The following is a 16,639-nucleotide window of genomic DNA, read 5'->3' as shown; positions in this document are numbered from 1 at the left end:
AGATGGGTAAATGTACCAGTTTCCGAAATAATAACAATAATGATAAGGTAAAAGGAGATTCCCTGGAAGGTTAACTTGGCAATCCTCAACAAAACCCAAAGAACAGATTTTTAAGCAAATGATTTATGAATTCACCAATCACAAAGCAAATGGCCAGTTAACTAAAAACAAAACATGCAAAACTAATCAAGACAGTTAAGTTTGAGCAGCTAAGAAAGCCAGACTACCTACTTAAATTCCTTCCCCAATCATAAAACTACCCAAGCTATCCTTATCCCACCAGGAACAAAGAAGGGAAAAAAGAGAAACTTAAAAAAAGAACAAAAAAGAAAAGTGGAGAAGTGTGATGATTGTAACGAAAGCTACAGCGAGAGGACCAGGGAGTACTGCAGCTCTGAAGTGTCAGAGATAGCACTGACCTAGCCATAACACACTGGTGCTTCAAACTCCATATACCTCTACCCCTTCTCATCTGAGTGGCTAAAGGGCACAGAAGTTGTCTTGGTCTTTTCCCACCCCATTAATAATCCCAGTCTCTTACGGGTCTGAGTGCATCACAATTGCAAACAAGACTGGGAAGACAAAAGAGCCTTGAGAATCTGGGCCCTTCCTTAAGTAACAATTTCTGCCACCATATCCCCCAAAAAGCCAAATTGAGATTTCAGGAGAAATGTTGCCTCCCTGACAAGCAAGGTACAAGAGTATAGGAGAAACCCCTATATTCATCTACTTCATTCTGACCAAAGCACAGGGAATTCCTGACCTACCTTGATCCACCTCAGCCAAAAATGGTGGGGATTCCCACTCCTTAGGTTCCCATCCCCCACAATCAGCCTACAGACAATGGCTGAAAGCTGTTAAGCTTCCATGAAGAAGTAAGAGGACCTAGGATCAAAACTTGGCTGGGTCATTGCTTGTGTGGACTTAAGCAAAACACAATTTCTCCAAGTCTCAATTTCCTCATCTGCAAGATGAAAAGTTGGGCTAGAAGAATTCCAACATCTTTGCCACTTCTAAATATCTTATTCTGTCATACTGAAAAAGGAAAAAAAAAGCTAGATATTATATCTGAGGTCATAATTAGAGAAGATCTTCCACAGTGGTCCAGAGGAGGCAAACAAGATACCAGCAAGAAGAACTCCAAAATGTAGGTTTCTAGGACATATAATTGTAAAATTAAGTAATTACAAAATTTGGGAAATTAAATTAAATATTTAAAGAAATGACAGAGGAAACATTTTAAATAACACAAAACAAAGGTTTTTATAATGCACAAAAAAGTTAAGAAAAAATGACTAAACGTCAAAATTATATACCTACAAACACTACTATGTTGTATAGAAACAAAACTCACTTCAAAGACAAACTAGACCTAGCAAATTTTATCAATGATAATCTACAATGAAAGAGATCCATATAAACAGTGAGTGAAAAAAATCTAAACTGATTGAATATGAGGCTAACAAAAATACCACACTTTTAAGTTTGCTCGTTACCTTTGGCAAAGACTTTTTATAATGAAACAAGACTAAAGTATGTAATCCTTCCTTACTATAATAGTAATAACAAAGTTAGATTTGAGGATAAAAACAACTGCTATGATCCACATAAAAGAATGAAAATCATTTTTAAAAACGCATTGCATATCTATGATTAAAAAGTTGTTTTATACCAATAAAAAATAGTAACGACAAAAGCTAATGGCACACAATAGCTTATCTATGATAAAATCAGAGCTTAAACCTCGGGGAAATATTCATTCTAAGAAGCTAAAGAAAATGAAATTTGATCAAGAAGCCAAACCCACCAATATATTGCTTTTGGAAAGATATCTATGAAAAAATGAAAGATAAAACTAGATTAAAATTAAGAGGTTGATCTAAATTACATTGTGCAACTAGAAGTACAAAAAAAAAAAGAATCTGGGATAGCAATAAAGCTAGAAGATGAAAGAGAATCCAAATTCTCAGAAATGAAAGGGACAAAAAGGTCACTACATCATGGTAAAGTGAATGAGGTATAACAGATATGTAAGAATTGTCAAGTTATATTTACCATACAATTTGACAGTTAAATATGTAACAGGAAGATTAACAAGGACACAGATAGAAATACATCAAAATATTATAATAGTAGAAGACGTCAACCCTCTTGCTAGAATGTGACAAGTCAAAGAGATTACAAATAAAAGATACCACAGATTTGAACTGCTAACTGAAGTTAAAATTCATACATACACATAAAGAGATAAATGAAAAAAAAATATACATTACTTTCAAGTACACATCGGGCAGATATAAAAATTGATCACACACTAGGTCACAGTATAGAGACCCTTTTCAGACCCTTCTATGCAACAAAATTACAATTAAATAACATGATCCAAGAAATTGTATTGAAGCTAAAACACTCCCCCCAAAAAAGATGACTGGATTGATAAAGAAACCAGAAACAAAAAGATTCTTTTAAAAAACAAATATGACAGCAATAAAGAGATGGCTTGGTGTGGCAAGAAAGAATTAAATGTGGAACCCAAAGCCCACCTCGGTCACTTACTTATTACTACTGATGTGACCTGGGGCAAGTGAGTTAACTTCTGTAGGTCCCGGTTTTCTTATCTGTAAAATGAAGAGATTGTACTGCTTGGTCTCTAAGGTCTTTTCATGCTCTAAAACTAAGATCCTATGACCGTGTATCAAAACTTAGGGAATGCAACTAATCCTGTTCTTGGAGATAAATTTCTATCACTAAAAATAGAAGGGGAGAAAAATGAAGCTGACCCCCAAAGGCACTAAAAAGAACGAAATTCCTGAGATTAGACTTATGATTTCATAGGTGCATGGAATGCCTAAGTGAGGAAATTCCCTCGAGCAAAGCAAGTCTGTATCATCTCAGCAACTTAGTTTTAGAGGGTAGTCTAGAATATTTGGTCTCAAACTCAAGTAGAAACTGATCATGATGGGCAGCCTATTGACTGAAAAAAATCACATATTAACATTATGTTATATTGTATTTTTACTTATTTTCCTAAATATTTCCAAATTACATTTTAATCTGATTTGATACCTCTGGTCTAGAGCTTTGAGAGGTTGAGTGATCTGCCTAAGACTATAAAATCAGTATGTGTCAGAGGCAGGGTTTGGATCCCGATTCTTCTAGCTTTAAGCCGGCTCTCGACTCAGTGTTCTACAGTGTCTCTCAAAGAACCTAGAAGAGAAGCAAAGCAGTAATCCAAAGGAAAGTAACACTGTAAAAGTAAAAGGAGAAATAAGTAGAATAGAAAATTCAAAAACAAATGAACTGATTTTTAAAAAATCTAACTCCTGTTATATTTAAGACCAATAAGACAACCTATTAGCAAATTTAGTCAACAAAGAGGGGAAAGAAAACACAAATTAAGGAAATTATAAATGAAAAGGAATCATAATAAGGACAAAAAAGAATCAAAACCACTATCATATATGCATCAATATTCTAATAGATTACAGAATTTAGAGGAAATAGATGACTGTCTACAAAAACAAACTTCCAAAATGGATACAACAGGAAATAATTGAAAGAGAGAAAATCTCAGAGGAAGAAATAAGACAAGTCATCAAAAATTAACATGTCCAAAAAACCCCCCAAAAATCAAACCCTAACTCTTACCTAGGTGTATCCATGGTAGAATACTTTCAAACTTTCCAAAAACAAACAATTCCTCTTTTACATAGGTTATTTATTAAAATAGAAAAAAAAAAGGGAAGAATTTAACAATACATTTGTGGATATTATAGTGATTTTAAAGTTCAGGACATTAACAGTAAAAAATTATTTGACAATCTTATTCATGAATGTGGATGCAAAAACATTAAATATCAACCAAGGGAATACAGCAATATATTAAGAAAATTATTCATCATGAGTAACTAATGCTGATTCAAAATCAGGATGACTATCAATATAATGAAACATGCAAACCAAAAATATATCGATACATATTCTCGTTCACGAGAAGAACACTAAAACAAGTAAGTAAGGAAGCAGACTATTCTCAAAACTATAAAAAAAAACCCTCCAGATAAGAGTCCATATAATAGGTAGTAGAACAATATCAGAAGTAAGACGACTGAAAGCTGGTACAAATCAAGGATGGCCACTTTGTAAAGTAATATAATAATGTAATGTAATTTTACATACATTTTAAATTCTAGCAGTTTCAAGATGACAAGAAAAAATAATTTAGGGAGATTAATATTGAAAAAGAAATTAACATTTCCTGATAACATAAATAGAAAATCATTTTTCTCAATTAAAACAGCTATCCTATGTGAATGATTACATAAAAAATAAAGAATTAGAAGGTACCATGGACCATTATAGACTACATGGGGAAGATCTGGTTGGAAATATGTAAGATGTGGTTAGAAAAATATGATTCAGAGTATCCAAGGGAAAAAAGGATAACAAAAAGACTCCTTTTGGAGGAGAGGAGGTAGGAAACGTCTATAATAAGAGTGGAATATAGGCTGAAATAGACAAATAGTTGCATAGAGAATTTGATAGATTTTAATTATTGGTTCCCATAGGCATAAATACTGTGTTATTTTCTCCAAATGTATCATAGCCTACTTAAGAAATCAATACCATGAGTCCCATTCCTTCTATTCTCCAAAAAAAACACTTTAGGCTGGTGTTGTGTCAGAAAATGGTGGTTAAATAAAAGAGCATATGATCAAATACAATAATACCATTGGGTAAACTCAACAATACTAAGGAGTCAGCATGGGATAAATATAGGGTACGCTACTGAAATGGCATCTTAGTTTTATAACCAAAATAAAAATCTTGGAAATATTTCATGGTATTTCATAAAATATAAAAGATAATTCTAGCAGGTAGAACTGAAAATCACCTGCTGGGAAGTTTGTACTTGAGCAAAGAAAAGCTAAATATACTTGGCAGCAACACAAATACATAACGGTGGCTCAAAAGAGCATTTATATCCAATAGTCAGCATGTTATTCAAGTGCGAGAAACTAAGGACCAATGGTGTAAAAGATAGACTAGAAGAGTGATGGTGTACGATAAAGCAGATTCATTAAAACTAGAAGGAACTAAATGAAAAACTGGCCCAACTTTTTCATTTTTTAGCTGAGATTGAGAAAAGGTGACAAAACATTACCATCTATACTGTGATAGAAACTGTATTATTAAATACTCTGGAAAATTAAAAAATATCCATGATCTCACTGATGTGAATCTTCTCTCCAACAGAAAGGAATACAAACACTCCTCACCTTCTTATCCCCTTGCAGTTCCAGTCCAGACGTTTCTTTAATTCATCTGCAGAAAATGCAAGCAATATTCTCTCTGCAGGCCTTCTGTTTGTGTGTGTATGTGTGTTTTAATTATTTTGATGGTAATAATATGTAATTGTGATGTCCATCTCAAGTCTCTCAACCTCACTACTGAACTCTCCTTCCCATCATAACCATCCTTGGAAAAGTCCTTTACAATAAAGGTGTCAAAATCTCAGCCTGCCATGACCCAAATAAGATTAAAATATCATTGGGAAATGTCTGACAAAATAAACAAAAGTACAATATAGAGAAAATTAATTTGTGGTTTCCCAGTTCAATATGCCAACAGCCGGGATGCATTTCTATTTGAATCTGACAGTGCTGCTTTATACCCTTTCATGAACTCAAATGATCCTTAGTTACATGCTACAGCTTAGCCATGACTTTTGGGCTACTTGTGATTTTTATTCTTCCAAGACATGTGCTCCATGATTTAAAGCCATCTAGGATCACAAGAAGTGTTTACTTTTTTTTTTTTTGATTCGTTGGTTCTGCCACCTAGATGTAGGTCCTCATCACCTCACACCTGGACTATTGGAATGGGCTCCAAGTTGGTCTCCCAGCTTCAAGTTTGCTGTTTCTAGCTTCACAACATCTCTTATCTGTCCCCCTTCTCAGCACTCACACAACCACCAATGTATTTCAGGCCTTCATCACCTCATAGCTGTACTGCTCTAATGAACCTCCTTGTGGTTTTATGGGAAACTCTGGGTAAAGAAAAGTTCCTCTACCAACACATAAGGTAACTACTCTGGAACTTACTCAACTTGCTTGGTACTATCTCTGAGGAAGAATAATGCTCCAGTGGGCAAACAGTCAAGGATATCAACCAAATTCTCAAAAAAAATAACAACCAGATGAAAGACAGCTTCAAATTATTCATTATAAGAGAAATGTATATCATACAACTGTGAAGTTTTATTTCATTTCCAGAAAACTGGCCAAAAATAACAAGAGACAGCAATCATCAAGGCTGGAGAGGTGGTGATACTAAGGTACATTAATACTCCCTTGATGGAGCTATGAATTGGTGCAGCCACTCTGAGAAGCAAAGTGGAACTGTGCTTTTTTTTAAGGGATTTATAAAACAACACTATAGTTTGAGCCAAAGATTCCACTACTATGTATGTACCCTCAAAGAAGTCATGGTCTCATATACACCATTTTGCCATACTCACAGCATTTCTGGTGAAGGTACCACCTTTCCCTAATTACTCAGGCTCACAACCTAAATGTCATCCTCTTCTCCTTACTCTTACACACACACACACACACACACACACACACACACACACACACACACACACACACACACAATCTGTGGCCAAGGCCTATTAATTTACCTTCATAATCCCTCTCAAATTTGCCCCCTTCTTTCTTCTGACACTGCTATCACCTAAATGTAGGTCCTCATCATCTCACACCTGCACTATTGCAATGGGCTGCTAGTTGGTCTCCCTGCTTCAAGTTTGCTGTTTGGAGCTTCACAATATCTCTCCTATCTGTCCCCCTTCTCAGCACTCATACAACCACCAATGTATTTCAGGCCTTCATCACCTCTTAGCTGTACTGCTATAATGAACCTCCTAATTGGTCTCCCTCTCTCAATTAAGTGTCCATCCACTCTAAACTCTTCACACTGCTGCCAAAGAGGTTTTCCTTAAACATAATTCTAGCCACGTTGCTTCCGTACTCAATTTCAGTTCCTCCATATTGCCTGAGAAAAATAAAAACCCCAAAATAAAAACAAATTCTTCCTCTGTTTGGATGTTAAAGTCCATCAAACCTGACCCCAACCTACCTTTCCAACCTTACTGTATATCTCTCCTTCCTGCATTCTTTATCCTAACTAAAATGGCCTTCTTACTGTTCATCTCATATAAAGGAAAGATAACTCAAATTGAGTCTAGGATTCTAACTTAGGTCTACTTTTCTCTCTTATTAGCTGTGGGACTTAGTACAATTCACTTTCCCTCTCTAAGCCTCTATTTCCTCCTCTTTAAAAAGGATAGACTCAGTAACTTGCAAAATTGCTCCTAGGTCTGAATATGATCCTCTAAAAGAAAAAATGAATATTTGATTATATTTATATTATAGCTTTGAAATTTTCATAAATCCAAGAAATGAGAATAATTGAAATAGTGATATTTGATGTTAGATGTTTTGGCAAAAAGGTAGCTTATAAATACATCAGAATTTAAAAAATATATAAATCCCATTAAAATGAAATATATGAGGTTGTTTTGAGATACAAGCAAAAGAGGTGCTCTTTACATCCAAGTGTTGAGGTTTCAGGGTGCTCGGGACCCTAAAATACCAACACAGTCAGGAATACTACACATCAGGTCCTGCCCAAATGACTCAAGCCTTCTTTCAGCCAGAGAAAAACAAAGTTTTTTAAAGATCCACCATATTGGATAGACTCTTAAGGAAGCTAAGCATTTGGGATGCTTACAAGTGGGCCAGATTGAGCTAGATTGAATTTGAGCACCTTCATGGAGGCAAGATAGAGCTTAAGTCTCTAAGAGGGATCTAGGGGTGCCCTAGTGGTAACTAGAGGAGGGGTTTCCAGGAGAGTCTTGATGGGAACAGACAATGGAGGGCTAAGCTAGTTTAAGGATAACATATTTGGGCATAAATATTTTGATAGGATCAAGGGTAGGAAATAGCTGGGGGCAATTAGACAAAGGGATAATGAAAGGCTTATAGCCTCAGGCAAACGCCAGATCAAGTGGGAAGATTCCAGAAGAGTTCAAGGGGGTTCCCAGGGTCCATATCCCATCACACGGTAATAGGATACTAACTTAAAAATGAAGGTACAATTGGTTGGTTGGTTGTTGTTCTTCATCATCCAAGAGGACCAAAATGACATCACCAAAATAAAGTGAAATTTCAGTGTGTTCGACTTTGGCTGATCAAACCAATATGAGCTTGGAATGCTCCACCACAGGTTGGGCACAGACAGTCCATGTGAACATTTGGGGTGGATAGTCCAAATCTGTGCAGCCTGCATTTACTTTGTGCTGTCTCAATTCTGCTTCGCTCAAAGAGCACAGCACCCTCTCTGATGCAGGCATGCCATGCTTAGTGGTCCTGTGCCAGTGTCTCCCAGGTTGCACAGTCAAATCCAAAGTTCTTGAGAGACACCTTGAGAGTGTCCTTGTACCGATTCTTCTGGCCACCATGGCCTTACTACTTTACCAAAGGCATCCTCTGTGCAAGAATGAACACCTCACTCAATCATATTGGCTACTATTTATGTAGAGTTTCACAGTCTACAAACTATTTCTTCACAATGATCCAGTGAGACAGGTAATGACAATAATATTGCATCCCATTGGTTAGGTGAGAAATGATTTGCCCAAGGTCATACAAGTAAAGAGAGAGCCAGAAGTAATGCTTGGAAAGCTTCAGTGCTTTCCAGGTAAGCAAAATATACCTAGATTTTTGAGTAGTAGAGCTAGCCCAGTATTTAGCAATATAATCAAGCAAGTACTATTTTACCATTTTCCCAAATAATGTTGGGAAGTTGAGAGGGGAGAAGGGGAGAAAGTGACCAAACTAGTCCTTCTAGCCTTTCATGAATTGTTACTTTCCGACAAAGATGAGAGACAACTGTCATCAAAGCCAGGAAGTCCCACCTCTGATACATCCTAGCGCTGTGACTCTGGGCAAGTCAATCTCTCAAAACTCCAGACCAGGGGTGGTCACTTAGCCATATGGTGGGCAACACTCCCAAGTGCTGCCTGAACCAGATTAAAATGTAATTGGGAAATATTTACCAAAATAAATAAAAATAGAACATTAATATGGGGTTCTCTAAGTCAGTATGTGCCACGCCCCCTCCCTCCCATCCTTAAGTACAGTTTAGTGTCCTCTAGTTGCTCTAGGCAACAACTCTAAGGCTAAGAATTACAAAGAAGCCAACTTGCATTGGTAGAGGGTGTTTACTCACTTGAGATATGAATACCTGTGTCAAGGAATCGCAAGTCCAGGGCCTAACTCCATCCTCATTCCACCAAAAAAAAAAGAGAGAGAGAGAGAGGGGGGGGGGGGGGGGGAGAGGGAGATGGGGAGGGGGAGGGAGAGGGGGAGAGAGAAATGAAGAAAAAAGGATGATAAAAAAGATACAATGTACCAATACTATCATGCACCAACTAATAAGTAACTGTGAAATAAAAGTGTGGAGGAGGTATAGCTTTACAGAAAAAGGAGTAAAAATATTGTGGGAAAGAAATGGAAAAAGGTAGATAGGTATGTGAGTCAGTGGGTAGACTGGAGTAGAAATGTCCATGCAGTCTAAAAAGTAACCTTTCAAAAAAAAAAAAAAGAAAAGAAAAAGTAACCTTTCACCAACCTTCAAAAATAATATGGGAAAGCTAACTTTAAAAAGAGAAGTGAGATTTCTTTATGGAGAAAAAAAAGATAAATTACATAACAGTTGACAGTGGATCAAACTTCTACAATAACATGACACTGTTTTCTTTGCTGTTCTTTTTCCTAAAGTGATTTTTTTCTTAGAAAAATCCCAGTTTGTGAATATCTTTTGTTCATTTCGCTGCTTATTTGCACTTATTCCAGACAACAGGCACAACTTAATAAAAGCAGATCAAACTCACACCAGTCAATTTTTCTCTTTGCAAGAAGTTCTTAGAAAAGGGTTAGAGAAGACAAAGGGGAAAGCATTCTCTAAAATGAGGTTGGGCATTATGCGTGGAATTAGAATCACAGAATATTGCTGCTGAAATGGACATGGTAGAGGTATAGGTAAAAACAACAGACTTGAATTGGAGATGAGAGTCGTTGTAACACTCCGCCATGACTGTGGCCCAGTCACTTAGCCTTTCTGAGCCTATTTCATCAGTTGAGTTCAACAAAACAGGTATATGAATACACAAACTACGATACATATCAGGAGTCATATAAAGTTAGTTTAATAAAGAACCAAACTTCTTCCTTTAGCAGTGAGGAAACTGAGAGGCCAGGAGATTAAATTATTTGCCCTGGATCACCCAGCTAGATAAGTGATGGAGGCAAGAGTAAGAAGAACCTGTGTCCTGAGTCCTGTATCACATGGTTCACATCATGCTTTAATTTTCATAACTTGAAGATAAATTGCACAAGCATCTTTCATCACTAATCATACTAGTATAATAAGGTCTAGGAAAGGAAAATACTCTCTCCCTCCAATAGCATAATAATGCCTTAAGAAAGAATGGGATGGGGGAAGTGGGTCTGTTTTTTAAAATTAAATCATCAAGCCATTTTTAAAGTATCTACTAAGTGCTAGGAAGTGTGGTTAAAACTTAGGATGCTGATACAAAACATGAAATTCTCTTGCCCTTGAGGATCTTACATTCTAATTAGGGGAATGAAAGGATACAAAATAGATTGATAGGATACAAAATAAACACACAGTGACTGAGGATTAGGAACAACTAGGGGGAAATCAGAAAAGGCTTCCTGAGGGAGCTACTGGTTACAAGAGGCAGAGGGGAGGAGGTACAGAATTCCAGGCATGAGGGGCAGAAAGGCAAGAGACAGAATGTCAAATAGCCAGTTTGATGTTGGGGTTGCGCGGGGGGGGGGGGGGGGATTGTGTGTCTGAGACACTGAGAGACAAAGAAACACAGGATGAAGCCAAATTATGAAGGGCTATCCATGCCAATGGACTTTGTGTTTCAGTATAGAAGGGCTGAGCAGCCTCTAATCTCCCTGACCAGAGGAGCATCATGGTTAGACATGATTTAGGACCATCAATTTGGCAACTGTATGGGGAATGGATTAGAGGGGGAATAGATTGGACATAAGGAGACCAATTAGGAGACTATAACAGTGGTCCAAGGGAGACATGATAAGCCCCTGTAGGATGGTGATTGTAGAATAAAGAGAAGTGGACAGATAGTAGAGATGTTTCAAAGGTAAAGTGGATAAGATTTGGCAACTAGTTGGATAGTGATGGAGGGGGAGTGAGAAAATAAAAAGTTGAGTATGATTTATCTAGAATGCAAACTTGAGTGTCTAAAATATAAAAAACAAAATAAGTTGGTGAGAAAGGGTAGGTACAAGATAAAGGAATACAGATAAATTTTAATTATCTTAGCAACACAAGGAAAAGCAGTAATCTTTATCTAGCAACTAAAGTGACTTGGCTGTACTTGACTTGTCAGGAAGCATGCCTTCTACTGTGAGTTCTACCACTTACTAACCATGAAATCTTGGGTAAATTTGGTCTTAATTTCCCCACTTGTAAAATCAGAGTTGAAGAAGATTATTTTTAGGGTATTACAAACTCTGTTATTCTAATTTCAAGAAACAGTGGCTGGGAAATTAAACGCAGGCAAAATTATTATTTGGTAGGAGGTGGGGAGGAGAGAGAGTCATACAAAAATATAGGAATACAAGATCTGAGATTTCCTCCTAGGCAACACCTGTTGTGGAAATTTCCTTCCTCACCAGATATATCCAATCTATGATTTAGGAGATGTCCGAGAGTTACAGGGACAGAGGTTAAATTACTTGCCCAGGGCCACACAACTAATGTCACAAATGGGACTGGAACCTAGGTCTTCTTGACTCTAAGATCAGCAAGCTACCTACTATGGCAAGCTGTTGCTGCATCTGCTTATTCATATCTACCTTATTAGTAAACTAAAGCTGATATCCTCAGCTCTCAAGTCTATCTGAAGGAATTAAGAGACTATAACCACAAGACAATCTTGGCATGACAGTCCCAGAAAGCCACCAGATTGTATTGAGCACAGAGAGCAAGATACTCTGTGTTGCTAAATCCTAATGCCTGGAATGCACTCTCTCCTTACCTCTCCCTTTTAGAATCTTTTGGTTTCTTTCATTTATCAGCTCCAGAACCAACTTTACCAGAAGTCTTTCAGATTTCCAGCTGCAAATGCCTTCACAGTTACATTGTATCAACTACAGATTCACACGTGTAAAATCTTAGCTAGTTGGTAAACTCCTGGAGGGAGTTTCACTTTTGCTACTGTATCCCTCGAGACCCCCACAACGCCGGGAGTATTGATTGTGTTACTCTCTAATATATTTCAGTGAGTTTCTTGTTGCCTCCAAAATTTCTCTTCTTCATTCATTCATTCATTCATTCATTCATTCATTCATTCATTCGCCAGGAAGGGTTTATTGAGTGGTTACTCTTTTGTAGCCCTGAGGATAGAAAGCGCTTACAGTACTTCGGGGATCTTCAGTGGAAGATAAAGGGTATGGTGACACTGCCAATAATCCCTACCTATAACAACGAATGACCTGGCGTCCCTACGACCCCAGCACTGTCCGTGCCCGCTAGTGCTGTAGCACCTGGAGACCCTGCAGAAAGAGCGGGAGACTTACCTGGGGAACCTCTGTTTCAGCTTCCTCAGGCTCTGCCTGGTAGGTGGCACAGCCACGAGGCACTGAGCTATCTCCTCGTACTGGGCCTTGGTCAATATCATGTTTGGCCCGGGAAGGGGCTGGGGGAGTGAAATGACACCCAGGGGCCGCTGCAGCCCGAAAGGGGCTGGAGACAGCTGGCACCGCGCACCCTGGGGACCCGTCCGCCCTCCGCGCAGCACGCGGCACCGCCGGGGGCGGGGAGGAGGGGCACGCGGCAGCGATCCCCAGGTTCGCCGCGGTGGCGGCCACGGTGGCGGCGGCGGCAGGAGCAGTAGCGCGGGCTTTACGCGGGACTGCCCTCACTTCTGCCCTCTGAGCAGCCGCAGAGCGCGCAAGTGAAGGCCAGTAGGCGCCATGTCAGTTAAGGGAAAAGCAACCAGGAAGTAATGCTGCAAGACGCCTGGCTGCCAGATACTCCAGCACCTCGAAGCCCGCGCTGTTGCCATCTTTCATTCCTGGGCTGGGCTTGGGCGGCTCGGGGAAGTGTCCACTCTGAACCCCGCGCCCAGAACTTCCTTAAGGGGGAAAAAATGCCCAGAAAGTGCCTTGATGGCAGGACAGGATAGTCGGTGCTCAGCCGAGCCCTGGAAAGCGGTTGTTAACGCGTTGGAGTCCGAGTTCGCTTTTGCTCGGGGTGTGCGGGGAGGTGGGGAGCAGGGCTGTGAGGAGGGACTCCCCCCAGAGCCTGGCTGGGAGAGCAGAGCGACGCCTAGAGAAATCCCCAGCACCTGAGGATGGCCCCACAGGTGCCTCGGTTTTAAGGAGCGTTGAGGACCCTACCAACATCGAGCAGCCAGAACGGAGAAACTGACTTTGCATCTTGGAAAATTAGTGTCGAGCCAGTATTAGGAATCTAGGCATCGACCGGGGCTTCTCAGACTAATTTACAAGCCGGCTTTTTCTCAGTCACAGTTTAACAAGTCAACTTTTCTCACTGGCACAGTGACAGGGCTGGATTTGCAGTTAAAAGCCAGGGGGTGAGATCCCACCTGAGGGACCTTCCACGTCACTTCACCTCTCCACCTCAGTTCTCTAGTCTTTAGAATGAGGGATTTGGACTAAAATGACCTCCAAGGTCCCTTCTAGCGCTTTGATCTACGATTTCAAATCTTAGGGAAAATTAAATAGCCCTCTGGACACTGACACTTAACTTTACTGGGAAAGTAGTGGGGGTGGGGGCATTAATTTCGATGGATCTGTTTTTTTTTTTTTCAGAAGTTTTGTTTAATGGAAGAAAGTACTTGAACTTTGGTTGAATGATACTTAAAACAGAAAGCACAGATGTTAGCTTGTCAGGTTCCCTTTAGATTAAGTATTGAGGAAATTTGGGGGACTTTTCAGTTCGTGTTTAAAAGTTTCCTTCTCATTCCCTTTCCTTTTATTTTTTTAATTGTCACAAAATCCAGTAAATAGAGACCGTCCTGTACTCATATAGCTTTCTGCCAAATGTTTACATCAGGATGTTTTTTCCCCCATATGCTTTGTATCCAGGTCTGGCTGTGTGACACCCGTGCATAACTATTTATTTATGGCAGCGGTGCCTGGAGTTGCCACCTGGCTAGTGTGTTGCTGACCCTGCCACTACTTTTACATGAAAGCTATTTGATGCTAAGCAGAAGCTGCTTGTTCCCCTTTTCCTTACCCCTTCACATCTCCTTGTACCCAATTCATAGCAGTAAGATTTTGATAGAAAACATCAGTTTAGGGAGGTTTGTAGTAATTATTTTTTTAAATAGCTTTCACACAGCTCCATCCCCTACACTCAGCTTTACAACACTGAAGGAAAAAAGCCACCTTTAATTTTTGCTAGTCATTTCACTATTTGGTCCCAAATCCTGAAGATTATTTTGGCATTAACCCAGAAGAACACAGACTAAATGACCTAAATGAGTCTCCTTTAAGAATCTGTGATTGAGCAATAAACACTCTTGCACATGCAGGTCCTCTGGTTGGGGGAGAAAATTTTGAGATAATTGGTTACAGAATATTAAAAAAAAACTGTTCAGTGACTTGTAATCTAAAACCACTTGAATACCCAATAAAATATTACTGATGGATAATTTAGAAAGGCAAAGCAAAGCTGTTGATATAATCATCCTTCACAATATTTTATGTTTACAAGTAGAAAGTTTCTTTCAGTGACTCTAAGCGTAAGGTAGAAAGCAACGAAGCCTAAATCTCATTATAAGTAAGCAACCCAAGAAAAGTAAGCTTAGTTTACTATAGAGAAGCCAACAGGAGCTTAGTAACAAATGACAATAATGAAATAACTGAAATTGTTACCTTTTTATACCTAGTTCCTCACACAGTACCTGGCACACCATAGACACCTAATAAATGCTTGTTAAATATAATACTGTGGAGTTCACAAAATGTTTCATTTACCTTTTGATTTGATCCGTACAAGAACTGTGCTAGGTAAGCACCAGACATTATCATCATTTTGCAGACGAGAAAATGGAAACGAATAGGTTAAATGACTCATCCAGGGTCATAAAATTAAAAGCTGTATAGAGAAGTAGGGCAGGGATGAATGGAAAGGGACGGGTTTCAACACAGGGCCATTGACTTATCGTTTTCATCACAAAAAAACAAATTTCCCCATCAACCCAGATCAGCACACATTTTTCATCAGGTATTATTTTTCAGGTTGATAGCTTCCCATTATCCCTCTTACCTGACTCCTCACTATCAGCTTTCTAAGGAACAGGAAAAATTAAAATGATCAAATCAATCAATCAATAAGCATTTACTAAACACATATTCCAGGCATTGTGTGCTAAACTCTAGGGATACAAAGATAAAAGTGAAAGGATCCTTGCCCCTAAAGAGCTTACCTTTTTAAAAAAAAACATTCAATTTTATTTTACTTTCAGTTCTTTGAATTTTCTCCTCTGACATCCATTCCTCCACCATCCACTGAGAAAGCAAGAAAAACAAATTTGTTAAATACATGTAGTTAAGCAAAGCAAATTCTCACCTTAGCCAAGTCTCTCTCTCTCTCTCTCTCTCTTTCTCTCTCTCTCTCTCTGTCTCGCTATCTAGCTATCATCTATCTATCTACCTATCCATCTATCCATCAAACTATAATCTGAATTAATTGTCTCTCTCTGGAAGTAGATAGCATGATTCATCATAAATCCCCTGGAGCTGTGGGTACCATCATGTAGATCAGAGTTCCCAAGACTTTTGAAGTTGTTTAAAAGAAACTATATTCTAATAGGGGAAACAACATGAAATTTAGAAGAATACAAGGTATTTGGGAGGAGGAGTGCTCTTGGAAGTGGGGGATCAGGACATCATGTAAGAGATGTCCCTTGAGCTGAGTCTTGAAGGAAAGCAGTTCCTTGCTTTCTGCTTCAAGAAGCTGAAGTGAGAAGGGAATTTCTTCCTGCCTTGAGGGAGCCAGTGCAAAGATAGGGAGATAGGAGATGCAATGTTGCATGTTCAGAACAACAAATAGATCAGTATGACGATCAAAGAGAGAGCTGGAAGGGGAATTATGAATAAGACTAAAAGCACAGGAAGGGGGAGGTTATGGAGATATGGGAATGTCAGAGTTCATACATGATCCTGAGGGTAATAGCAGAGTCACTTTAATTGATTAGGGGTGGAGGAGGGAGGTTAGTATAATCAAGACCTGCCCTTTAAGAAAATCACAGGTAGCTCTGGAGAATGGATTAGAGTAGGAAACACCTTGAGGCGAGGAAGCCAAATAGGAGGGTATTGCAGTAGTCCAGGCAGAGGTGATGAGGAATGGATTTAGGGAGGTCACTAAATAAGTGGAAAGAATTGCGTGCATGAAAGAGAAGGTGCAGAGATATAAACAAGATTTGGCAATGGATTGGATATTTGTGAGTGAAGAATTAATGATGAGACAACGGTTATGAACC

General features: G+C 38.9%; 1 protein-coding gene across 13 annotated transcripts in view; it reads right to left on the bottom strand.

The window, feature by feature from the left end:
• The window catches only part of CDIN1 (CDAN1 interacting nuclease 1), a 261,023-nt gene extending 247,591 nt beyond the window's left edge, over positions 1 to 13,432 (bottom strand). For 9 of the 13 annotated variants that reach the window (XM_072622894.1, XM_072622895.1, XM_072622905.1 and 6 more), the window contains exon 1: positions 12,705 to 13,432. In XM_072622894.1, coding sequence (XP_072478995.1) covers positions 12,705 to 12,805 — 101 coding nt within the window. In that variant the 5' untranslated portion in view covers positions 12,806 to 13,432. The remainder of the gene's footprint in view (positions 1 to 12,704) is intronic. The other 4 variants (XM_072622901.1, XM_072622902.1, XM_072622911.1 and 1 more) reach the window with 4 other exon arrangements.
• Positions 13,433 to 16,639: the final 3,207 nt, after the last annotated feature.

Source organism: Notamacropus eugenii, chromosome 7, assembly GCF_028372415.1.
Source record: "Notamacropus eugenii isolate mMacEug1 chromosome 7, mMacEug1.pri_v2, whole genome shotgun sequence".
Taxonomy (NCBI): Eukaryota; Metazoa; Chordata; class Mammalia; order Diprotodontia; family Macropodidae; genus Notamacropus; species Notamacropus eugenii.
Note: the sequence above shows the minus strand (reverse complement) of the source record. Positions and strands in the feature narration are given on the sequence as shown.